General features: G+C 32.9%; 1 protein-coding gene across 1 annotated transcript in view; it reads right to left on the bottom strand.

Annotated features, from left to right (window-relative positions):
* Nucleotides 1–1,243: 1,243 nt before the first annotated feature.
* Nucleotides 1,244–27,215, bottom strand: part of LOC126886952 (zinc finger protein 501-like) — a 73,970-nt gene continuing 47,998 nt past the window's right edge. The window contains exon 2 of the mRNA XM_050654140.1: nucleotides 1,244–2,842. Within this exon, the coding sequence (XP_050510097.1) occupies nucleotides 1,728–2,842 (1,115 nt within the window). The 3' untranslated portion in view covers nucleotides 1,244–1,727. The remainder of the gene's footprint in view (nucleotides 2,843–27,215) is intronic.

Below are 27,215 nucleotides of genomic sequence, written 5' to 3' on the forward strand. Positions count from 1 at the left end.
ACTATGAATAATTAAAAGTTTGGTAAAGTGAACCATAGATTAAAAAAAATAACTTTTATTACAAAAATGAAAATTTTTTTTGAACAAATATTTAATTTATGTTATCACCTAATCAACTGATTTATTCAAACTAGAAAAAAATCAGGCCCGGATTTAAAAAATTAGTTTGTTTGGGTCTTTGAAAAAATTTCACCTTGTACACGTTTTTTGAAAACTCTAATATGAATTTTACAAATAAGACAAATAGGCCATTAAAATGGCATATTTCTTTTTTCCCCACACGATTACTTATTTTTTTATTAAAAAATCAAATTTGACTATGCATAAAAAGTTTGGCAAAGTTTTTGCATAGATTTAAAAAAATTACCTTTTTTTACAAAAATTAATTTACAAAAACAACGTTTTTCTTACAATTAAAAGTTTTACCATTTTTTTTCTATAACACGTCTAGATCTAAAACTTCCCATAACACTTCTTTTGGACTCTATAGTTTAACATAGACGTGATCAAATTGATAAATTTTAAATTTTTCCACCTAATTTTTGCGATTTACAAGTTTGCAACATTTACAAGAAGAAGACTGAAAGTCTACAACAATTTTCATAGTCTTCACAATGGTAAGATGTATGTGCTGTAAAAATTTCAGAAAAAAATATTAAAATGTAACAGAGCTGTAGCGAGTTAAACCGTGAGTTCATTTTTTTTTTTTTCATTTTTAGGTTAAAATTCCGATTTTGACAAATTTGATTTTTTAATAAAAAATTAAGTTATCGTGTGGGGAAAAAATAAATATGCCATTTTAATTGCCTATTTGTCTTATTTGTAAAATTCATATTAGAGTTTTCAAAAAGCGTATACAGGGTGAAATTTTTTCTAAGACCAAAACGAACTAATTTTTTTAATCCGGACCTGATTTTTCTCTAGTTTGAATAAATCAGTTGATTGGATGGTAACATAAATTACTTATTTGTGCAAAAAAAATTAATTTTTGTAATAAAAGTTATTTTTTTTTAAATATATGGTTCACTTTACGAAACTTTTCATTCATAGTGAAATTTGATTTTTTTTATAAAAAATTAAGTATTCGTGTGCGGAAAAAAATAAATATGCCATTTTAATTGCCTATTTGTCTAATTTGTAAAATTCATATTAGAGTTTTCAAAAAGCGTATACAGGGTGAAATTTTTTCTAAGAGCCAAACGAACTAATTTTTTTAAAGCCGGACCTGCTTTTTTTTTGTTTGAATAAATTAGTTGATTAGGTGGTAATAGTGTAACGATTGGCCAAAATAAGAGACACATCGATCTGACCGTTCAAAAATTATGACGAATACAAATTTCTGTCAAAATGCGAAACTCGCCCTGTATATTATTAAACAATGGGAGCAGACACTTTTTAATGGTCATTTGTTATTCCCCATAGGAGCCTCTATACGAGGTAGGAGTATGTACAGTTCCTCATGACTCACCCTGTATAGATCAATTTACCTATATAGACGAACTAGTTTCTAACCCTTTCTTTAGTGTAAACTTGCATATACCCAATTAAATTCCAATCATACTTCTATTTCACAGCTTAAAATATTTTTTCAATACCTATGTAATATCTCACATTATTTCAGCAGATCTGCTTGTGAAAATTGCTTCACCTAAAATAAGTTTTTTTCAGATGGCACTCTCAAATGACTTAAAATAACTTATACTAAAGTGCTTAAAACAAATTTTACACTAAGGCGCTTCTTGAGTGTGTTTCATCAAATGTGTCTTCAACTGATCTTTTCGTAAAAATTGCTTGAGACACATTTCGCATTTGTAAAGTTTTTCTCCAGTATGCAATCTTACATGTAGTTTCAAAGCACTTGACTGAGAAAACTGCTTAAAACAAATGTCACACTTGTAAGGTTTTTCTCCAGTGTGCACTCTCAAATGTGTTTTCAAAGTACCTGCTTGAGTAAACTGCTTAAAACAAATTTCACACTTGTAACCTTTTTCTCCAGTATGCAATATCATATGTTGATTCATGTGACCTTGTTGAGAAAACTGTTTAAAACAAATTTCACACTTGTAAGGTTTTTCTCCAGTGTGTACTCTCAAATGTATTTTCAAAAGGGACGCCGTATTAAATGGCTTGAAACAAATTTCACATTTATGAGGCTTTTCCCCAGTGTGAACTTTCATGTGTGAAGTTAAACAAAATTTTCGAGCAAACTGTTTCAAACAAATTTCACAATTGTAAACTTTTTCTCCAGTATGCAATGTCATATGTTCATTCATGTGACCTTGTTGAGAAAACTGTTTAAGACAAATTTCACACTTGTAAGGCTTTTCTCCAGTGTGTACTCTCAAATGCCTTTTCAAATCCTTTGCTATACCAAATTGCTTAAAACAAAGTTCACATTTATGAGGCTTTTCCCCAGTGTGAACTTTCATGTGTGTAGTTAAACAAAATTTTCGAGTAAACTGTTTCAAACAAATTTCACACTTGTAACTTTTTTCTCGAGTATGCAACGTCATATGTTCATTCACGTGACCTTGTTGAGAAAACTGCTTAAAACAAATTTCACACTTGTAAGGCTTTTCTCCAGTGTGTACTCTCAAATGCCTTTTTAACCCTCCTGCTTCACTAAATTGCTTAGAACAAATTTCACACTTGTGTGGTCTTTCCCCAGAGTGAATTTTCATATTATGTACATTTAAATAGTTTCTTTTAGCAAATTTTTTAGCACAAATTTCACATTTTATTGTTTTTTCTTCAGCTGGCCTACTCATAGGTTGTTTCTTATCATTTGAATGTACATGGACCCTTTTCATAATTTCTAATGTGTTCACCTCTTGTGGAAGCCCTAAAATAAAATGTCTATTATAAGCAATTACCTATCATTAAACATCGCATGGTCAATTTTTATTTCAATGACATCCAGGGTTTTCTTAGTTTATACACAGAAAGTAAAATGGCAAATATAATGGTTTAAAAATATACGTAAAAAACTTATTTACAACCCGTTTAATAGATTAATATTTATTTTTAACTAAGTAATAATAATGTACACCCATACCTCGCTTTACTGTCTAGATAAGTTCTGCGAAACATGGCCGCAAAGCGAAATTCCATATAACGAATCAATTATTCCAATACAAATTCATACAAATTTGTTAAATATGTGACATGGTTTGTCGTTAAAAATGCATTTTATCTGTTTATTTTATTTAAATCAAAAATACATACAAAAAAGCGGGTCTACCCCAAAATCCCGATGGCCAAAATCCCGACACGCTAGAATCCCGACAGGCCAAAATCCCGACAGGCCAGATAAGTTTCTTTTTAACATAGTTCTTGTTTTTTGTTTATGGCCATCTGTTTTTTAATTTTTGTTACTAAACAAAATGTAGTGGTCGGAATTTTTACTTATGCGAAGATTGTTGCATGTCGGGATTTTGGTCTGTCGGGATTCTGGCGTGTCGGTGTGTTGGCCGTCGGGATTTTGGGCGGCACCGAAAAAAAGCACATACACTGCTATATAAAATAATAATAGGTTCCAAAAACCAAAAATAATCTACAAACTTCAAGCTTTCTTGTTGGATCTCCATATTATAACGACGGGTAAATGGTTTTTATTTAGTCCTGTAATAGGTCTTGAATTTTCGGAAAAATATTTTAGAAGTGGTTTTAGCTTAAAATCATCAGTGGCATTTGCACCAAGTAGCAAAGTTAATCGTTCTTTAGACCATTTATAACCAGGCGCAGATTGTTCGGTTTTTGAAATGTACGTGCGATCAAGCATTTGCTTCCAATAAAGTCCTGTTTGTCAACATTAAACACTTGTTCAGGTTTATAACCACCTTTTTCAATAATTCCCTTTAAAATGCTGAGATATTCCTTTGACGCGGCCTCATCTTATTTTATTTTCAAATTATGCATAAGTGGAAACAGAAAAGAGTGTGCACCGAGTTTGCGTTTGCTCGAGAATCACATGGGGCCGTTATAGCGAAACATTTTATGCCGTAAATCGAAACCGTGCCGAAATTGAACATTGCGTTATATGTAGCGAAATGCCGTATATAGAGCGGACGTATAGCGAGGTATGGGTGTTAAAGTTATTTAGAAATACATTTTAATTTTTTAGATAGGGCTTTTTTAGTTTAAATATGAATGGCAATTAAAATTTTACGGCGTTACCAACAGTATGCGGTCTACCTCGAGAGTAAGATCTATCTGAAGGATTTGCACAAAATAATGAAAAATATAAAAAAGTCTTGTAGAAAAAATATTTATTCACAAGTAATAAACATTTGGAGCAAAATAAATGTAAACTAAAAAAAATTAAAGTAAATCTAGCAGGCCATTTTATATGAAAAGAGGGCTTGATATTTGTATATCAGGGCTTCAGTGTAAACTTGCATATATCCAGTTATTATTTTTTCAATATATATGTATGTAATGTCATACATTATTTCAGTATGTCTGTTTGAAAAAATTACTTTATCCAAGATCCGGTTCTTTTAAGGGTGCATTCTCAAATGACTTCAAATAAATTGTTGTACTAGGCTGATCAAAACAAATTTCACACTTGTAAGACGCTTTTCGAGTGTGTTATCAAATGTTTTTTCAATTGACCTTTTTGTGAAAACTGCTTGAAACAAATTTCACACTTGTAAGGTTTTTCTCCAGTATGCAATGTTATATGTAGTTTCAAAGCACTTGACTGAGAAAACTGCTTAAAACAAATTTCACATTTATGAGGCTTTTCTCCAGTGTGAGCTTTCATGTGTTCAGTTAAATGACCTTTTCGAGTAAACCGCTTAAAACAAATTTCACACTTGTGAGATTTTTCTCCAGTATGCAATTTTATATGTAGTTTCAAAGCACTTGACCGAGAAAACTGCTTAAAACAAATTTCACATTTATGAGGCTTTTCCCCAGTGTGAACTTTCATGTGTTCAGTCAAACAAAATTTTCGAGCAAACTGCTTCAAACAAATTTCACACTTGTAACTTTTTTCTCCAGTATGCAAGATTTTCAAACTCAAGATTTTCAATAGTTAATAAAATTACAAAACAGGGGCGTCATTTGAAATTTTGATTGGGGAGGGGGGTAAGCATATATATACAATACATTATATGTGATGTAATGATGAAAATTGATGTATTTTTTGTAAATTTCAGTCATTTTCAGTCAAATGACGCCCCTGTTACAAAACATATATCTCACAGTAATTCCTTATTATGTTCTAAATATCATATAACATTAGTGTAAAAGAGTCTAATCATTTCGCTACAAATTTTTAAAAATTCATGTTTTCGTTTTTTGCCTCTCCTGTAAAATCGCTAAAAATGAGTTACAACCTTGTTCGATGGGGGTGTCGGCATGGTCAATTTTTATTTCGATGACATCCAGGGTTCTCCTAGTTTATACATAGAGAGTCAAATCTCAAATATAATGGTTTAAAAAGATAGGTAAAAGACTTATTTACAATCTGTTCAAGGTCTTCCGAACTTTGATAGTTAATGTTTATCCAGTATGTTTTGCAACAACCTCTTGGATGAACATAGCGTAGGTATAAGCCCTTCTTCTCCACTGGGTACGTGCCCAGGGGCCCACGATCGATTAGAGACCCCTAGTCTCTACTAGAATGTTTCAATAACATAAGATACGCAGACGACACGGTGGTATTTGCTGACAGTTCTGAAGCTCTCCAGGAGTTAATGAACAGAATCACAGAAGTCAGCCAGAGATACGGACTTTCACTAAACACTAAGAAAACAAACTTGTGTGATGATCTCTAAGAAGGAACAGCAATTTGGACAAATCAGTGTGAGCGGTCAACAAATAGAACGAGTAAAAACATACATCTACCTTGGTACGAACGTCAATGAAAACTGGGACCATTCCGTAGAAATTAAATGTAGGATAGAGAAAGAAAGATCTGCATTTTAAAAAATGACTAGTTATTCAAATGTCATGATTTATCAATGCCCATAAAAGTCAGGTTACTACGATGTTATATCTTTCCTATACTGTTGTACGGAGTTGAGTCGTGGACTCTCACAGAAGACACCTGCAAAAAAATTGAGGCTTTCGAGATGTGGCTTTATCGTCGAATCCTGAAGGTATCTTATACCGACCACGTTACTAATGAGGGTGTTTTGCTGAGAATGCAAAAAGACAAAGAGCTGTTAACCACAATAAAAGCAGCCAAAATCGAATACCTCGGTCACAGCATGAGGAACGGCGAAAGATATGGACTATTGCAACTAATCTTGCAAGGAAAAGTGGAGGGAAAACGCGGACCAGGAAGGCGAAGTATTTCCTGGCTGAAGAATCTACGCACATGATTCAACACAACAACCACAAATCTTTTTAGAGCAGCAGTGTGCAAAGTACAGATTGCCATGATGGTCGCCAACATCCGAAACGGATATACACTACAAGAAGAAGTCTCTACTCGATTACTAAATGATAACCCAATTGGTTATCTAAATTAATCAAAGTAAAAATGAAAGAACTAATACTGCCCTGCTAAGTAAAAACGTCCTAATTGGCAATATTAGACTTTTGAGAAAAATCAATATTTATGTTTAATACTGTGCCATCCTCATTTTAAAAAGCAAACTTTCGCTTGTTTACACATAAGTAGTTAATTACGATTCATTTTTTTTGTTTTTCATTTAAAGGCAATCACTAAAACAACCCCAAGTATCCCCCGATAGGGGCTTCACGACCTTGACGTTGGTTCGGGGGCTTAAGCTGACTGTTCAGATAGGGCCGTAGTCTGGCGCAGAAAGTGGATCAAGTATGTGTGTACGAATGCATGGGATCTCCCTAATAAGTAGCTCTCCGATGAAAGAAGGCATCCCCTATAAACGGGCAAGGCCTAATGCATGGTAAGTATGAAAGGATGTGAAACAACCTCGCCAGACCGGTTCCTGTCACGACTTAGCTCTCTGGAGTATTTGGGAATCTTTCCTAGGTACTCGAGAGACTAGGAATGTATGAACTGCTTCAGCGACCAAGAAGTAGCCCGCCCTAAGTTAACCCACCCATGTCTGGTTGTACCACTCCCCTGGCGTAAATTTAAGTAGAAGACCCTCTGGTCTTCACTGCCACATCTCCATTCTACGGCACTGTTCACATCGCCAATATATAGTCAACCGACCCGATATTATCTACCAGCTGTATCTATCCTACACTCCGAGTACAACCAGAAAATGCTATCCCCCCTTCATCCTTTTTCCCACTAAACCTACACCCCCAACACACAAGGTAAAGGTGTAATTGTACCGTGCCCAGGCCTGCATGGCAGTTGTGTGTCTAAATTGAACTGTCTCAAACGGTCGACTGGGGGAACCAGGCCACACCCCCTTTCATTTAAGGCCTTGTACCGGCACAGGGAGCGCTGCTGGTATGGACAGTTTATTTCTCCCATACTCGTGGGATCAATATGGAACCATGGAAAAATTTAAAAGATTTAACCCTAGGGGTCTCGCAGGAGAACCCAACAAACAATCAAACTTCCACTGAGACTGTTCGGCAGAATCTGGAAGAAAATAATCCCATCACATCGGGTAATAAAAATACTGAGGACGCAATGCGGACTCATTTAAAAGATGCTGAGGATGAGGTTTCTCGGCCAAAAATATCTGGGGCACAGAGAAGAAAGCTTCGGAAAATGAGAGAACAGGGAATTGACACTTCTAAGGTCAAATTACCTCCTAGACCTCAAAATAAAACTCCTGGAAATGCCGAAATCACACAAGCTGTCAAGCGGACTGTGTCTGATAGAAGCACTCCTGAGGAGAAATTAATAAAAAAGAGCAGAACTGCTGCTGCCTCTTTCAAAAAGCTCAGCAGCAACTACAAAGCAGCTCTTACGGGAATAAAGACGGCAATAATTCCCAAAGAATACCCAGACATATCTGTAACGGAAAAAGACGTTGGGGCAATAAAAGAGGCCCTAATTAAACTTATCGATGAGGTTCCTTGCGCACCTCGTTACGAAGGTAATCGGCTCATGGATGGATACTATGGGTTGATATGTGCTGACGAGGAGTCCTTTAAGATCACAAAGGATTTCTTGGAAGAAAATACGGAGTGGAAGGTCGTTAAGGCTGAGGAACTCCCAAAATCGAAGCGTGTACTGATGTACCTTCCAGAGACTAAAAATGAGGATCTGAAAGTGCCACTGGCACGAATTGAAAAACAAAATCCTGAACTAAGGACCAGTCGTTGGGCAATTCTGAGTTCCAAACCAGCAACTGACGGAGGACTGCATGTGAGTCTCCGAATTGATAAGGAGTCAGAGGCACAGCTCGAAAGGCTTCAATGGAAGCCTTATTACCTTCTACAGCGAGCAAGTATTATACCGTTGGAAGAGGGTAAAGCAAGACAGGCTGGGAACATTGGGGAACCAAAACCTGCAACGATTACTTCCGAACTGCAGGAGGCCGAAGGGGAATCTATGCAGGTGGAAGAAATTACAAGAGGGCCTGTTAGAGACCCCAAAAATGAATAAACTGCAACATTAAGATCATACAGATCAATTTGCAGCACAAAAAAACAGCTTCGGCACTTTTGTGCCAGGAAGTAGCTGAGAAAAACATTGATATGGTGCTTATTCAAGAACCGTGGATAAATGAAGGTAAGATACGGGGATTAAATGTTAAGGGATTGGAACTAATTTTGGGAGTACCTGACAATAAAATCAGAACTTGTATATTTTGTAGATCTGACCTTAACCTGGTACCAGTTATGGAGCTCTGTACGGGAGACATGACAGCTGCCAGAATTAAACTGAATTGCAATGGGTTGGTTACAGAGTTGATTGTTGCGTCTCTTTACCTTCCTATTGACAGTAAAGAACAACTTCCAGGGACTAACATAGAGAACCTTCTAGAATACACCAATGATAAGCATACAGAACTTATCATTGGAGTCGACTCCAACGCCCACCACATCATTTGGGGAAGCAGAGATACAAACAATAGAGGTAAGTTACTTTTTGAGTACCTTTGCACTACTGAACTTGATCTTCTGAACAGGGGTAATAAGCCCACCTTCAGGACATCAAGAGCAGAATCACTAATCGACCTAAGCCTATGCTCTATGGGGATTGGGAACATAATATCTGACTGGCATGTGTCGGATGCGTTATCCTTATCGGATCATGCATACATATGCTTTGAGATAAACTCAGTCAAACCGGAACCAAGGTTCTATAGAGACCCTAAGGTGACCGATTGGGAATCCTTTAAGAGGGATCTTGGAACAAGGGTACGGAATTATCCTAAAAGGCCAAAAAACAATGTTGAGGTTGAGATGGCAGTAGACTGGTTGCAGCATGCAATAGTCGTCTCATATGAGGAAAACTGCCCGTTAAAAGAAAGTCGCCCTCCCAGGCAAGTAACTTGGTGGAATAAGGAGCTGTCTGATCTCAAAAGAGAAACAAGACGGCTCTTCAATAGGGCGAAGAAATCAGGTGATTGGGAAGCATATAAGGCTAAACTGAAAACCTATAATAAGAAAATCCAATCCGCTAAGGAAAGATCCTGGAGAGAATTCTGTGAAAACATTGAAAGTGTACCTGAAAGCGCCAGGGTTAACAGAATCCTCAAAAGAGATAACATTAACAAACCCAAGTCAATGAAATTGCCCAATGGGAAGTATACGGACACAGAGAAGGAGGCTGTAGAGCATCTTTTAAGTGTTCACTTTCCAGGGTCGACGCAATTGACTGCTAATAACAATCATCAAGCAAACAATAGCCCAACCAAAAGGGACTGGCTGACCTCTGACGAGATCTTTGGTTCTCACAAGGTCAGATGGGCTATTGAAACTTTTGAACCTTATAAAACTGCGGGACCGGATGGTATATTTCCTAAGCTTCTCCAGGAGGGTCTGGAAATAATCATGGGTCCCCTGATCACAATATTTAGAGCTAGCCATGCTCTGGGATACATTCCCAAAGCTTGGAGAAGGGCAAGGGTGGCGTTTATTCCCAAACCAGGAAAAACAGATTACACCTTAGCAAAATCCTACAGGCCTATAAGTCTGACCTCATTCATGTTAAAAACCATGGAAAAAATCTTGAACGAACACATCAAGAAAAACAATTTAAATGAAAATCCACTGCACCAACGGCAATGGGCGTATCAGGCAGGGAAATCAGGTGAAGCCGCCCTGCACAATCTAGTGTCGGAACTCGAAAGGAGTCTGCATCAGAAAGAAGTCGCCCTTGCTGCATTTTTAGATATAGAAGGTGCATTTGATAATACCTCAATCGAGTCTATACAAAGCGCACTGGTGAGGAAGAAAATCAACAACACAACATGCAAGTGGATTATTCAGATGCTTCAGAGCAGAATAATATCCACAGATACGCATGAAGATACCATAAATCTGAGGGCAACTAAGGGATGCCCTCAAGGCGGTGTATTGTCACCGTCATTATGGAACATAGTTGTCGATGATCTGATTCATGGGCTAAGCGCCCAAGGAATCTGGGTCCAGGGTTTCGCAGATGATATCGTGATAGTAACTAGGGGAAAATTTCCCAGCACTGTTGCGTATCAGATGCGATATGCCCTTCACTACATAGAGAACTGGTGTCTGAAAGAGAACCTCTCCGTGAACCCTTCTAAAACTAAACTGGTAGCCTTTACAAATAAGAGGAAGCTTACTGGACTGAGTGAGCTGAAATTATTTGGAGAGGTACTGGAAAGAACCAATGAGGTTAAGTATCTAGGGGTAACCCTGGATTCGAAACTCAATTGGAATACTCATATTACCAATATAACCAATAGGGCTAAGCGACTTTTCTGGAACTGCAGACGAGTTGTAGGTAAAACCTGGGGATTGAAACCAAAGGTGATATGTTGGTTGTACACATCAGTGATACGACCGACAGTTACTTATGGGTCAGTACTCTGGTGGAGAAAGACGGCTTTGCAATCTTGTGTGACCACTCTCACCACCCTACAAAGACAAGCGCTTCTAAATATAACAGGAGCCTTGAATAGTACAGGAACGGCTTCATTAGAGGCTATCACAGGTCTCCCTCCGCTGGAATTGTAAATTTCGGCGGTAGCCTTTATGACCATCCTGAGGCTCAAAGCAAACAATACTTGGAGGCCAAATTATGTATTGAATAGCCACACAAACATTACTGGGACTATACTTGAGGAATACATCTTTATGATGAACTTAGATATGATGACACCAGAACTAATCTTCACTGAGAAGATTAACACAATTATACCATCTAGAGAACAAAAAGTCCCAAACATTAATGGAGACTTAATATGGTTCACTGATGGATCTAAAACTGCCCATGGTACTGGATCAGGAGTCTTTGGGCAAACATGTAACTATAATAAATCTTACAGCCTAGGTCAACATACAACGGTGTTCCAGGCTGAAGTTTTTGCTTTGGTGGCCTGCATTGATGAAATAATTGATGAGGACCCTAAAGCTAAGAGAATCAACATTTACACGGATAGCCAATCGGCTATTCTGGCTGTAAAGAACCCTCTCACCAAATCAAAACTGGTGAGAAACTGCAAAGCTCTCCTCAATAACCTGGCAAAAGACAACAAAGTGTCTTTAATATGGGTGCCGGGTCATGAAGGGGTGCATGGGAACGAACGAGCAGATATGTTAGCGAAACAAGGCTCGAAAAAAACTTTTGAAGGCCCAGAACCTTTCTGTGGCATCACTAAAGATGCTATGAAAAACGAGGTTCAGAAATGGCTGATAAAGAATCATCAAAATAAATGGAGAACCACTCAAGGGCAAATCCAGACTAAAAAAATAATCAAGAATATTGATAAAAAACTCTCGAACAGTTTGATGAACCTCAATAAACGAGAGATCAAAACGGTCACTGAAATGGTGACTGGACATTGTCGTTTAAGAAATCACCTATACAAACTAGGTAAGGTGAATGAACCATGGTGCAGAAAGTGCGAAATGGAAGAAGAAACTGCCATACACATACTATGCTATTGCAGTGTGCTAGATGATGTAAGGCAGAACTTCACTGGTCAAATGAGGTTTGAACCAGAAGAGATCTTAAAACTACCAATAAGAAAACTGTTGGCCTTCGTTGAGGCCACAGGACTTATTAAAGTTTAAGGAGAAGAACAGGGTTTGGTACAAAGGTCTTATGACCAAGTGCCAGAGACTAACGATTCTCGCCTGAGTTAAGAAGAAGAAGAAGAAGAACCCCAAGTATGACATTTAATAGATATGATAGAACTTTTTAACGTATTGTAACGTACCTATATTAAGTATACGTATTTTAACGTATAAGTTGACTTGACTAGGTCAAATTAATAACAATAACGTACATATATTAATTGTTATACTTTACAACAAGATGTTTTTCTAGATCGTCTACCAAAAAATTATGTTTTTTGTCAGATATGTATTTATATTTAAAAAAAATGACCTTTCTAAATCTACAGATGTTATTGGTGCTTACATCAGGGTACTAATTAACTCAGGATCTAATTTAATAATGACACTAAGATTACCATTTAAAAATTTTGCCACTTCTTAATAGGTCTTTTTTAGTTTAAATATGAATACTACTAATAGTGTTTGCGAAATATAATAAAATGTAAGAAAACTCTTATAGAAAAAAATATTTATTCACAAGTAATAAACATTTGGAGCAAAATAAATGTAAAACAAAAAGAAAGTAAATCTACCAGACCATTTTTTATGAAAAGGTCTTGATATTTGCATATCAGGGCTTCAGTGTAAACTTGCATATATCAAGTTATTTTTTCAATATGTATTGTCTTACATTCTTTCAGTATGCCTGCTTGAGAAAATTGCTCGGTTTTTCAAAAAAAAGATACAGTTTTTTCCATAGTGCATTCTCACATGACTTTTCAAATAAATTGTTGTACTAAATTGCTTAAAACAAATTTCACACTTGTAAGACGTTTCTCGAGTGTGTCTTCAAATGTGTTTTCAATTGACCTTTTTGTGAAAACTGCTTAAAACAAATTTCGCACTTGTAAGGCTTTTCTCCAGTGTGCAATCTTGTATGTAGTATCAAAGCACTTGACTGAGAAAACTGTTTCAAACAAATTTCACACTTGTGAGGTTTTTCTCCAGTATGCAATCTTGTATGTAGTTTCAAAGCACTTGACTGAGAAAAGTGCTTCAAACAAATTTCACACTTGTGAGGTTTTTCCCCAGTGTGCGTTCTTAAATGTAGTTTCAAATTACTTGCCTCACTGTACCGCTTAAAACAAATTTGGCACTTATAACGTTTTTCTCCGGTGTGCACCATCGAATGTTTTTTCAAATTACTTGCATCAGTGAACTGCTTAAAACAAATTTCACACTTATAAGGCTTTTCTCCAGTGTGTACTCTCAAATGCCTTTTTAACCTTCCTGCTTCACTAAATTGCTTAGAACAAATTTCACACTTGTATGGTTTTTCCCCAGAGTGAATTTTCATATGTGCATTTAAATAGCTTTTTTTAGCAAATTGCTTAGCACAAATTTCACATTTTAATGTTTTTTCTTCAGCTGGTCTACTCATGGGTTGTTTCTTATCGTTTGAATGTACATGTATCGTTTTCATAATTTCCAATGTGTTCACTTCTTGTGGAAACCCTACAATAAAATTTCTATTATAAGTAATTAGGTACCTATCATTAAACATCGCATTTAGTGCAGTCACTGAAGGTTTTCACCTCAGATTTCTTTGAACCTACATCGGTTTTCATGAAAATTGGTGAGTACTTAGAAGATACTTCAAGAAACAAAAGTGACAGGATGCCAACTTGCGCTTTTACCCTGGAGGTGGATGCCACCCGTTCTCGGAGGTTAAAATTATTTTACTAAAAGTAACCCCATAAATCGATAGAAGGACAATTTGTAAGTAAAATTTATTATATAAAGTTATTAAAATAAATCAATACTTTTTGAGTTAATAAAACTCAAAGATTTTAATTTTTCTTGAAAAAACAGCATAATATAAAGCTGTTTTTCACAAATAACGCAAAAAAAAATAAGTTTTCACAAAAGAGTTAGGTACATATCATTACCGATATTGAAGCTAACAAAAAATTGAATAAACTCCTTACCTATATACTTGAAAAACCTATTATTATTAATTTAGACTGAATTATAAGTAATTGAATCTATATTTTTTCGGCGAGTACTTAAATCTAAGTATTCAGCTTAAATAACGAAAAAACCATGTGTTTTATAAAATATACTTACTACACACTTGTCAAGATACTGGGGAATACCTATCAAATAAGCTCCAGAAGAAGTTGATAGCATCAAAATTAAGCACTTATGATAAAAGAAGAGAGCCTTTTGGATTTTTTTAGGAAAAAGTGAAAAATACAATATACGCCATTTACACAAAAATTAAAATTTATTGTAATCATTATAAGAATTTCTTTATTTTAGCATAAGTAATGCATATTTTTGAAAAAAAAAGAAAAATATGATTTAAAAAAATCAGTTAAAAAAATTAGAAATCTTAAATACTGTAATTATATCGCTATTACTGTTCTGATATTGTATCTGCTATTTCTTTGTGGCATTTATGTAATTTACTCTTCAACTAGCCACAATTTAACTTGAAAAATGATTTTATTGGCGTTTTGACTTCCATCAAAATACAACATATTAATATTAACACCATTGCCACCAGTGGCGGCTAGTCAGGGTCGGCAGTGCCGACCCACACATTTATGGACACATTATAGATTTTTTAAATATATAAGTTAATCAGAGTTGATGATATTCGTTTCTGTGAAATAAAAAAATATCTGTGAGATAATACAGACTAAATTTTATTCGTTGTTTTTAAAAGAATTCGAACGATCTGATACATTAAGTGATCCATGTGCGCTGTGCGTAAGAGACTTTTCAAATTAAGGATCCTAGCCAGCCATACACCCGACTGCGATTGTGTGAATTTGACAGTTGAGCATTTGCTTGTAATAAGACGCTATGGAATATTAGCCGATAGGCAACCAATTATACATTCCCCGTATTTATTTGAATGACAAGTACGGCAGAAAAACAATCTGCCGAGCACAGCGGTGAGCTGCAAACGGCAACAAAACACGTACTTGGACGTTGAGATTTAATTTGGACGTTGAGAGGTGACTCATATTTGTTTGCAGAAATTGCTTGAAAATAACTCATATAATAATATTTGAATTATCCTCCCACTCAAAAAGGTCCGGAACATTGTTTAAATAATCAAAATGTTAAAAAATAAAGGAAAAATTCGATTGTTTTCTTCATTTTTTGATTATAACTTTAAAAGTATTCATTTTCGAGAAAAGTTGCACTGACATAAAAGTTGCGTAATTAAATTTTCTACAATAAAGGATTAGCTAAAATTTTTAAAAATTGTCACCCTTGTTGCAAAATAGCAATAAATGCGAAAAAATCATAAAAAACAAGTATTCGCATTTTACGTTTTTCAACCGTTTATGCTACACTTAAGACCTTCATAATTTTACCCAGAAAAACTATATTATATAATAAAAAAATACTGTGAATTTTATCAATAGATTTTGCAATCCAGCTTTCGCAAAAAAATTAATTTTTTCGAAATGTTGCAGAACTGAAAATAAAGCAGACAGCAAGTTGAATTTATTTTTACGTATAGAAGAATACTGTAGGTACCTTTCTTCTATATGTAAAAAAATTCAACTTGCTATCTGCTTTATTGTCAGTACTGCAACATTTTGAAAAAATTAATTTTTTTTTGCAAAAGCTAGATTGCAAAATTTATTTTGCAAAATGTTTTGAATCGATCTTAATGAAATTTACAGTATTGTTTTATTATATCATAAAGGTTTTCTGGTTAAAATATGAAGGTCGTAAGTGTTAGCATAAATGGTTGAAAAACGTAAAATGCGAGTACTTATTTTTTATGTTTTTTTCGCAATAATTATTGCTGTATTGCAACAAGGATGACACTTTTTAAAATTTTTTAACCAATCCTATATTGTAGGAAATTTAGTTACCCAACTTTTATGTCAGTGTAACTTTTCTCAGAAGTGAATACTTTGAAAGTTAAAATCAAAAAACGAAGAAAAAATCGAAGTTTTTCTTAATTTTTTGACATTACTTAAACGCATTGACGTTATTTAAACAATGTTTCGGACCTTTTTGAGCGGAAGGATAACTCAATTATTATTTACAAGGAATTTTCAAAATATCTATTAGACAAGTTCATTAAAAATTATCCATCATTCTTTATTCAAATAAAATAAGAAAATGGATTAACAGTTTTATATGCTGATCTAAATATTTTCGGAAGGTGGGATAAGTTACAAAATATGTTTAATTTTATATACTGCAATTCATTAGGTACAACCAACTGTTCCCGAATTTAATAAATTATTGTGCTCAAATGTGGGCAAATTTTGCCTCAAATGAACGGGATTTCTCTTGTCTCAAAAAAGTCAAAACGTATTGTCGAAACACCATGAAACAAGAGAGAATGTCAAACTTGTCTCAAATGTCAATAGAAAAAAACTTTTAAAACCTCTCCAAAACAATAATAAATTTTACAATGACGTTATAACCCATTTTGCTACTTCGAAACAACATAGACTAGAGTTAATTTATAAACAGGTTTACAAAAAAAAAATAAAAAAAAACAAAAACCAAAAATCTTCTATGAAATGGAAGCCTTTTAATTAGATGGCATACCTATCTGAGGAGAAAAAACCTTGCCGACCCTGTCCCTAAAGCCACGAGCCGCCACTGATTGCCACGAATTTTCGGTTGGTTTCAACAAGGAGCCAATTCAAAATCCCGAATAACAAGTTTTCAATAGCGGCCCTTTTAAGAGTCAACAAATTATGGCTTGTTTCCCAGTTAGAATAGTAAATTATAATATTGCTATTTTATGCTACTATTATAGAAATATACAATGCATAAAAGTAGTCTAGAAAAATTTATTTCATTTTTATTTTTTTTTTCGAAATTATTCATTTTGGTCCTCATAGGTCTCACCCATGTGTTGTGTAATTTTACTTCTCCTGTTCGCTGGACGGTTAATGACATGTTTTCAAGACCTCTGAGATTATTGGATTTTATTAAGAGATTTTAAGTGTTTAATAAAGTTTTTCTCAAAAAAAAAAATATTTTGATTAAGTTTTTTTCCAAAAAGTACATAATTTAAAATTTTCTTAATATTCCTTCAAATACATAGTACAGTTGTTAATAACATAAAAATTTTATCATGGGATGGTGATGGGTTCAACATAAAAAAATTAATTTCACACATACAGTATGGTGCAAATGAAAGGAATAAATTCGTAATTTCACAAGCTGCCGCCTTTAAGGAAAAATCCCGAAACAGGTCAATTTTTATTTTGAAATTGTAATTTTTTGGCATATATCATACTAGTGACGTCATCCATCTGGGAGTGATGACGTAATAAATGATTTTTTTAATGAGACTAGGGGTCATGTGCTAGCTTATTTGAAAGGTTATTCAATTCTCTATTCAGTAATATAAACATTAATATAATTGTTGTAATGGGTGGCAAAAAAAGTTATTTTAATTAAATTATTTGATAAAAAAAGAAGAATGTATGATGTAATTTATTTAATTTAAAATAGATTTATAAATATATAAATAAGTTTTAATCTAAATAAATTACATAGGTACATTCTTGTGAAGCGGTAACGATTAATTTCATTTAAGTTGCTAGTTGGGAGTGATATTCTTGATTTTTTTTTGCCAAAACAAAAGGAACCAACTTTATTTTGAGCGTAACTTGCTTACATTTGGTGCTAGAAAATTTTTTTATAGAAACAGAAATAAAGCTTTTTTTAAACACTTTAAAAAAGTTGTAACGTGTTTTCCCCAAGAATGCTTCATTATTGGGATATTTCACATAGAATTATTTTATTTGGAATTTTTCGAATATGAACCTATTTTTCATTAGCTATAACTCTGCTTTTGCAGGGTATATAGACCTAATATACACACCATTTTTTTCATTTTTTATAGGCTATAGTTTTGCTAAGAATATTTTTTTCGACAAAATGCTTACGTTTTGAGTTATTTGCGAAAAACCGCCTAAAAACGTGGTTATTTTGTTGAAAAATGAAGATATTCACTTGCAAATAACTCGAAAAGTATTGATTTGGCGAAAAAACTCTATGGAACAAAAGTTACTTAAAATTAGTCAGTTTATCCATTTCAGGACTTATCTTGGACATATATTTTTTCACCCCCGAGATGGGGTGAAAGTCACCCCCAGGGCAAAAGCACACATCGGCACCATATCGCTTTTTTTATTTGACATGTTAGCTATGCGTATGCCAAATGTCATGTCAATCCAAGCGGTACTTTAAAATTTACAGCAAAAACCGTGAAAGAATATACTATTATAGAAAATATATAATTCAAAAAGTTAGCAAACAGTACCTATATTTGTAAAATTATTAATATTGCTAAAATTATTATATTATAAATTAATATTGCAGTTAATTGTTAAAATTAAATAAGATTGTTTCATTCGGGGGGAAAAGTACAGGTCACAACAAAAAAAAAGGTGAATTAAGAAGACATTATAAGTAAAAGAACAAGCAAAATAACGTGAACTGTAGCAGTAATAGGCTACGGTACTGAAAAATAAAAATATTAAGAATACAACAATACTTTGGAAAGAAAGATACTGGGACTCATTTACGGCAATGGTATATGGAGAATAAGGTTCAACCACGAGGTACACCATACCAATATTACAAAGAACGCTTTATAGCAAATTATGCAAAAATATAAAGATTGCCTGATCAGGACTTATAAGAATGGATAACGACAGAATACCTAGTAAAACACTTACCGGCACTATGGTGGGACGTCTATCTGTTTGGGAGCTATGAAATCAACTCCAAATAAAGCTTTACATGTAGAAGCTTCTTTAGAAATTCCACTCAATTATAGAAGGAAATATCTTAGCCAGAAATTTTTAATGAAAATTCGTTACCTAAATATCGGTCTTTACCTAAATGTTAACAAGCTGAATGTAGCGGATTTAACTAATAAATACTGGAAACTAAAGAACTCGCCTCCACTTTGCGAGGCTTTTCGAGATCTGTCAAATTTTGACTGTGATTGATAGCTTTGGACTTGAAGATATTCATTATTTTTTACATACAGTTAAACTAGTAAAACCAAGTTACCATGAAAACAGTGATATTAGCTCTAACATCTTAAGAACATTATTAGATAATTGGCCAGACTCTGTAAATATATATACAGATGCATCTAAGACGTTAGTTGGCACTGGATGTGCCTTTTACATACCTGCTACTAAAACAGAAAAAATGTTTTTAAGCCATGATTTTTCTATCTTCAGTGCTGAAGCCATAGCAATTTATGAGGCCCTGCAATATTTTAAAGAATCTGAAGATATATCTGCAACAATTATTTCCGATTCAATCTCTGTTCTTCTTGCTATTCAAACTATAGATTTTCCCAATAACAATTCAAATATTTATATTCTACTAATTAAGAAAATCCTTTTTTAAATTCATAAAAATAAAAGAAGAATGAACTTTTTATGGGTTAAGGTTCATATAGGACTAACGCATAATGAATAATAATAATAATAATGATGTTTATTTAGGAATAACAATAAAGAATTACAAAAAAAAATAAAAAGCATAATGAGTACTACCTAAATAACTCACTGAAGTTGAGCTACCCTGTATATATATTACTAATATATATACAAAAGTAGCACCCCTTGTGCGTGAGACTTAAAAATATAATATACTAATTTACAAATATAAATAAACACAAAAAATATTTAACAAATGTATACAGTTATATGAAAATTTATAAAAATACTAAAAACTCTAATATTAATCAAGAAAAAATAAAAATATAATAATTTTAATACAATTTGTGATATAAATGTGGCCATCAATAATTCAAGAAATGTCGCAGTTGATAATAAAAATCTATTTAGATACAATTTTTATTTTCGATATAATTTTTTATTTCTTATTTAAGTTTATTTATTACAATTATTGTCCATTGATAATTTCTTCGCAGAATTTTGTTGATTTGTTCCCAATCCATTGTTTAATTTCATATTTATATCTATGTTTTTTATAATTTTTAAATTGTTTTAAATTATCCGGTAGCAAATTGTACAATTTGGGCCCTATGTAACCAACATATCTTTGAAGGATGGATTTATTACATTTTGGTAGAATTGTATTATGTTTTATATATCTAGTTTGGTGGGCATGACTATTAAAATTTAATATTATCTTTTTTTCATGTATATGTATAAGGGCTTTATAACAGAATAATTTACGTACATTTAAAAATTTACTTTCGTTATATAACAGCTCACTAGAATATGTTAAATTTTTCCCGTATATAATTCTAATTAGCCATTTCTGAATAATATTTATAGAATGTAAGTAATTATTGCGTTTTCCACCCCATCCTACAAGGCCATATGTAAGTTGAGATTGTATAAGTGCATAATAAAGAATTCGCAAATGAGTTATTCCTAAAAATTGTTTTAAAAATTTAAATCTTGATAAGAGTCCTCTTAATTTATTTACTATATTATTTGATTGGGTGTTCCATCGTAAATGTTTATCAATTATTATACCTAGATATTTAATCTCGTATGTATGTGGAATTTCATTTTTTGCATCAATTTTTAATGAGCCAAGATTTGGGAGGTTATTAACATATGATGTAAATGGTATATATTTTGTTTTTTCTATATTTAAGGTAAGTTTATTAAACTGAAACCATTTCTGAATTGTAGCAAAATCTGTTTCAGCTTTTTGTTTTAAATTATTCCATGTATTTGCATCATAGAAAATAGCTGTGTCATCTGCAAAACTTATGATTTTACCTGTTACATTCAGTCTGAATAGATCATTGATATAAATATTGAAGAGAATTGGTCCCAAGACTGTTCCCTGTGGTACTCCGTAAGATATAATTCTTCCTTTACTGATTTCTCCATCTATAGAAACATGTTGTTGTCTATTTAGTAGATAACTTTCTAGGATGTTATATGCAAGTCCTCTTATACCATATTTTTGAAGTTTATTTAGCAGTATTTTATGTGAAACTGTATCAAATGCCTTTGCTAAATCTACAAATATACAAAGAGATGGTTTTGCATTATCAAGAGCTTTGTAGATGTTAGCTGTTAGAGCACAGATTGCATCTTCGGTTGATTTTCCCTCTTGAAACCCATATTGACATTCAGATAGTATATTAAATTTTTTAAAAAAAATGTGAGTCTTATTTTAATTATTTTTTCGAATATTTTGCCTATATTTGAGATTAGGGTTATAGGCCTATAATTTTGACAATATGTTTCTTCGCCAGATTTGAATAGTGGTTTAATAGTTCCAATTTTTAATATATCTGGAAAAATGCCTAAATTAAGACATGAATTTATTATGTATGTTAAGGGATTTGAAATCTGTTTTTTGTTATTTATGTTGATAGTTTGGCTAAAAAAGCTATTGAGTATGGTACTTCAAATGATCGTATGTTTTGCACATCTGATTTAGTTATAGTCTGTTCGCTAAACTCAGACGCAGCTGGCTAGATATTTTAGTCGGTAATTTTGCCAATTTTAGTAAAATTGGCAAAAAATAATTACTAAATAGTTAATAATTACTAAATAGTCAGTAATTTTGCCAATTTTTGCAAAATTGACAAAAAAACAAAAAAATTACCGACTAAAATATCTAGCAAGTTGCGTCTGAGTTTAGCGAACCGACTATAACACTATTAAGCATCGAGTTAAAAATCAATGGAGCCAATCATGGCGAGATCTTTGTAAACAATCCAAATCTCAGTATTCACTGATTCAACCTTCTGTTCCAAATATATGTTGGTTTAACAATTATGTAGCACCTCTAAGATATATAACAACATTAATCAGAATGAAGTTTGGACATGCATGTTTCCCTCTACATCTAGCAAGAATTAAAGTTTTTGATTCAAGTCTTTGTACTGAATGTCAGAAGGTGGGTGATTTGAATCCCTCTTTCTTTCAGTGCACAAAATACATTCGATACACCTATAATTTAATCGAAGATTTAATAAAATGTAATGTTTTTCCACCTTTTAATATACCCTATCTATTGTCTCTGAATAGCAAAAATATATATGATTGTTTAATGAAATTTATCTGTGAAACTAAAATTAACCTCTAAATTTATTAATCGTTAATTTGATATATTATGTACATATGAAAAAAGAAGAAGAAGATGTATAATGGAGAAATGTGGTGAGCAACTTGGATAGTCCATAGCGGCCACCTGCAGCTTTTGAACTGAGTAGAGAGCTGTGGAAGAGTTTGCTATGGAACTCTAAGGACCTCATTGCCTTCTTTATGTATGAATAGAAAACAAAAAAGTTGTGACTGGCTAATTGACACCCAAGTCTATGCCATAAAACAAAAAAAAATGGTGCGACGTCGGCCAGTAGGAAGACCAAGGAAGATAGATAGATAGATAGATTTATTTAACTACTTTACAAAAAAATTGTTTGTAGCAAGTCAAAATTACAAGGAATATAAAATTTACAAGGTATATAAAATCACAAGGTATATAAAACAGAAATAAAAAACACAACTTATAAATATGTATCACAAACTAGCTGACCCGGCAGACTTCGTTCTGCCTCAATAGATAAAAACAAACTTTTGTAAACAATAAACTTAAAATAAACAAAAGGAATTCGTAATTAATAAACAAAACATGCTCGATGTGAATGAGTTTTTATTATTATTTTTAATGAATTACACAGGATGTTTGAAGTAATAAAGTTTAGTTAGAAGTAACAAAATAAAGTTTGCAGTGCAACAGTTGCAACCTTAAATTTGTTTATCTTATAATGAATATAACAGCTTTATTTTATTTACATTCAAAACAACCCTGTATTTATAATTGGGTTCGGGGTTGTCCAACAATATAGGTGTTGATTAATCAAAATAAAATAAAATTAAAAATCATTAAATAAAATGAAACAAAATTTCATAAAATTGAATAAAAGTTAATAAAAATAAATAAAACTGAATAAACTTAAATAAAAATAATAAATAAATTTAAAAAAAGAATAAACAGAATCTAATAAAAATAATTAAAATTTAATAAAATGAAATAAAATAAAATAAACGAAAATAAATAAAATACTTAAATTAAATAAAATTAAATAAAATGAAACAAAATTAATTAAAATTAAATAAAATTTTATAATTTGCTGCTTGTTCTTTTCGTGTGCTCAGAACTTTTCTCCTGCTTGCCGTTCGTCAGAAAAGTCCGGTAGAGATATTTTTTGAAAGTTTCGAAAAATTAAGAAATTCATATTTTGCCCAATTTAAGTCCAAAAGTTAAACAGCTGGACTTTTCTTCGATGAAATTTGTTGCTCGTTCTTCTTCTGTCCTCAGAATATTTCTACGGCTTAAGATATTGTATTTTGGACACCGATTCCGCTAGAGAAAAAATTTTAGTACGGATCTGTTCGGAATAGCAAGGAGTACACTTACTTAATTTCGTGTTTTTCACATCATTATTCTGAGAGTTATGACGTCATACGTAACCCCCTTATGACGTAGAGGTATGAAATATAGATATAAACCTACTCCCAGTCAGACCAAACATAACTACCAAACTTCATAAAAATCGGTAAAGTCATTTCGGAGGAGTATGGCAACAAACACTGTAATAAGAGCATTTTATACATATAGCTGTAAAAATTTTGGTGGCTACTAAAATGACAATATAAAACCGTATAAACCTTCCCTGAACTTCCACAAAAAATTCAACATCAAAATTAGCCAAATCGGTCCAGCCATTCTCGAGTTTTAGCGAGACTAACGCACAGCAATTGATTTTTATATATAAGAAGATGCAAAACTTTAGATGGCTATTAAAAAATAACGGTCGAAGATAGAAAAGTGAAAATTTAGGGTTGTATTTACCTTTGCCTTCCACATCACACAAAATTAAGAAAAAACAGTTTGACCAAAAAGATAAAAAAATATATTAGGGGGGCAGCCCCCGTTAAGACGTACGAATATGAAAAATACACAACAACCTATTCTCGGTCCGGTCGAATATACGTGGAAAATTTCATAAAAATCTATTCAGTCGTTCTCGAGTTATGTGTTGGTAACTGTCACGACTTTCTTTTGTTTATATAGATGTAAAATATTTAAATGGCCATTAAAAAATAACAGTTAGTGATAGAAAAGTGAAAATTTAGAGTTGTATGTATCTTTACGTTCCACATAATATAAAATTAAAAAAAAAGAGATTGTCCGAAAAAATAGAAATAACTATCAGGGGGGCAACCCCCCTTAAGACGCACGGGTATGAAATATAGATAATAACCTATTCCCAGTCCGGTCGAGTATACTTGCAAAAATTCATAAAAATCGGTAAAGTCGTTTCGGAGGAGTATGGCAACAAACACTGTAAAATAGCATTTTATACATATAGCTGTAAAAATTTTGGTGGCTACTAAAATGACAATATAAAACCGTATAAACCTTCCCTGAACTTCCACAAAAAATTCAACATCAAAATTAGCCAAATCGGTCCAGCCATTCTCGAGTTTTAGCGAGACTAACGCACAGCAATTGATTTTTATATATAAGACAAGAATATAGATTAACAAAAAATATTTTGTGTCACGGTAAGCATTTCAGTAGATGTTCTGCAATGAGCCATATATTCTTCCGAGCAATAAAAGCAATGTTTCAACAGATACCTTTTTATGACTTTTTTAAAACTGTTACAGCTTAGCTGTTTAATATCTTTTGGTAAAATATTGTAGTAGTTATAATTAAGACAATTTTTATCTGAAACACGTAATCTAGAGCGATTTGTTCGTAAATAGTGAGAGTTTCGCGTATTGTGAACGTGAACATCAGACTGCTTTGTTAAATGGGACCTTTTTCTGTGAATTTCAGTCAGAACTTGATATATCAACAGAGTAGGTAGCGGCATAATTTTTAATTTGATGAAGAGAGGTCGGCAATGTTCCAGATAACTAACCCCTGCTAAAATCCGGATAGCTTTCTTTTGCATCCTGAAAATTTGAAGAGCATTTGTTGAATTGCCCCATAAGATTAATCCATAGCTTAGGTGTGAGTGAAATAAAGAAAAATATGTCACTTTCAATGTCTCAAAGTTGACAACCCTTGCTACTTGCTAGTTGACGAATAGGAAACAATGAACTAGACAGTAGGGTGCATCGAAAAAGCCGAAAAAATTTTTTTTTTTGCGATAGAAAAGTAATACCTCACAAAAGTTGCCCAATCAACTGTTAAGTATTTTGGTAAAAATTTTTCGAAATTGGAAAATATCTTCTGCCCCCCCAAGACAGTTAAAAATTTTGAAAAAATGTTACCAGACGAAAAAAATTTTTTTTGCGATGGAAAAGTAATACCTCACAAAAGTTGCCCAATCAACTGTTAAGTATTTTGATAAAATTTTTTCGAAATTGGAAAATATCTTCTGCCCCCCTCGCTCCCCCAAGACAGTTAAAAATTTTGAAAAAATGTTAACAGACGAAAAAAAATTTTATTTCGAAACGAACATTTAATAGCTCACAAAAGTTGCCTAACACACTATTTAGTATTTTAGTAAAATTGCGTTGAAACAAAAAAATATTTTCTGCCCCCCACGGCAACTAAAAATTAGAAAAAATACATTAATATGAGAATTTCTTTTGTGAGGGAAATGTAATGCCTTATAGAACTTGAATAAATAAATTCGGTTTAAATTGGAAAATATTTTCTGGTTTCACAAGGCAATTAAAAAAATTTTACTTAAGAAAAATATACTAAAACATTCTTTTTATAACAAATTAGCCTAACTTATCCGTCTCTCTGACGTCACTAAAGTTTTTTAATACTAAAATAAATATAAAGCAAAGTACAAAATTAGGTATATAAATATTACAAAAAAATATGGTAAAAGCATTCTATTCGAAGATGTTTTCCGATTTAGCATTAAAGTGAGGCATAGTTTTTCTGGAATCAATTTTTCTCGAATACGCTCCACAAACTGATAGAGAAGCTTGTGTCACAAGCTTGACACATCGTTCTATTGTTTGTGGCAGTGATATTTCTCAATCTCAATGTTAAAAGGGTCTAAGTTGAGATTCTTAATAAAATCTTGCAGATTGTCACTCGAAAATCTAGAGAATATGAATAGAGGTGGTTCTGTAAGGTGATATTCTTGTTAGTTAATTAACTCAAAGTAGTGGTTTGAATCAAAATTTTTATAGGAGAAAGTTTGAAGACCCTCACGTTTTTTGATTTGGTCACTGGCAAACTTCTTTTGATGTCCAAGGGGTAGATCATTTGAATGTCGCAGACATACAAACCACTGAAGCGGTTTTTAAAGATGTTCTCCTAACAGCCGTATTATATCACCCTTAACGCCAGTATTTACGTCTGTTTCGTCACATGCAATAGCTGGATTTGATACTTTCTGATATACCAGACAGCGGATACCCATATCCGAAATATTTGCACCCTGGCTCATGCACAAATGTTATGTGTTCTTCCACGATCGATTGACCATAAAACTTGGTACTGTTTTTTACTTGAGCTAAAGTTTTGTCTTTGCGTCGGTAACTTTCTTCTTTTACCGTTGTTCTCTCTGATTATATTTGTTTTTGTTTTCCCTATCAATCGAGCTTATTACCATTTTTCTGGCACCTCTTTGATCTAATAGAAATTCTCGCTCATCCAGAGGCACTTTTTGAGATTTGCTACAAAGACAATTAATCAGTGTCACATTTGCATGCTGCAAGATCGTAACGTGTAGTTTTACTTTTGTTCTTAAAGCATTGAATTTTATTTTTGTAAAATTCACTGTTCCCACATAACAATGATGTTCGCATCACGTTCTAAGCATATCCTACCAACATTCGTCGAAGTATATCCTTTTTAGTATATGCGTAGTACAAGCATAGCATGTACCATAAAAAACATTCTAAATTTCATGTTCTTTGCATGTGCTTCGAAGAATATTCTTGCACCGAATATACTGAGCACATTCGTGTACGTAGTATCTCGGAATGTTCGTAAAAGTTTATTCTTAGAATATACCTTAATCGAATATTCTTATTATATGCGTAAGTATATGCAAAAGTATATGCTTAACACATACTTGTATATACTTTTAAAAT

Source organism: Diabrotica virgifera, chromosome 6 (assembly GCF_917563875.1).
Source record: "Diabrotica virgifera virgifera chromosome 6, PGI_DIABVI_V3a".
Taxonomy (NCBI): domain Eukaryota; kingdom Metazoa; phylum Arthropoda; class Insecta; order Coleoptera; family Chrysomelidae; genus Diabrotica; species Diabrotica virgifera.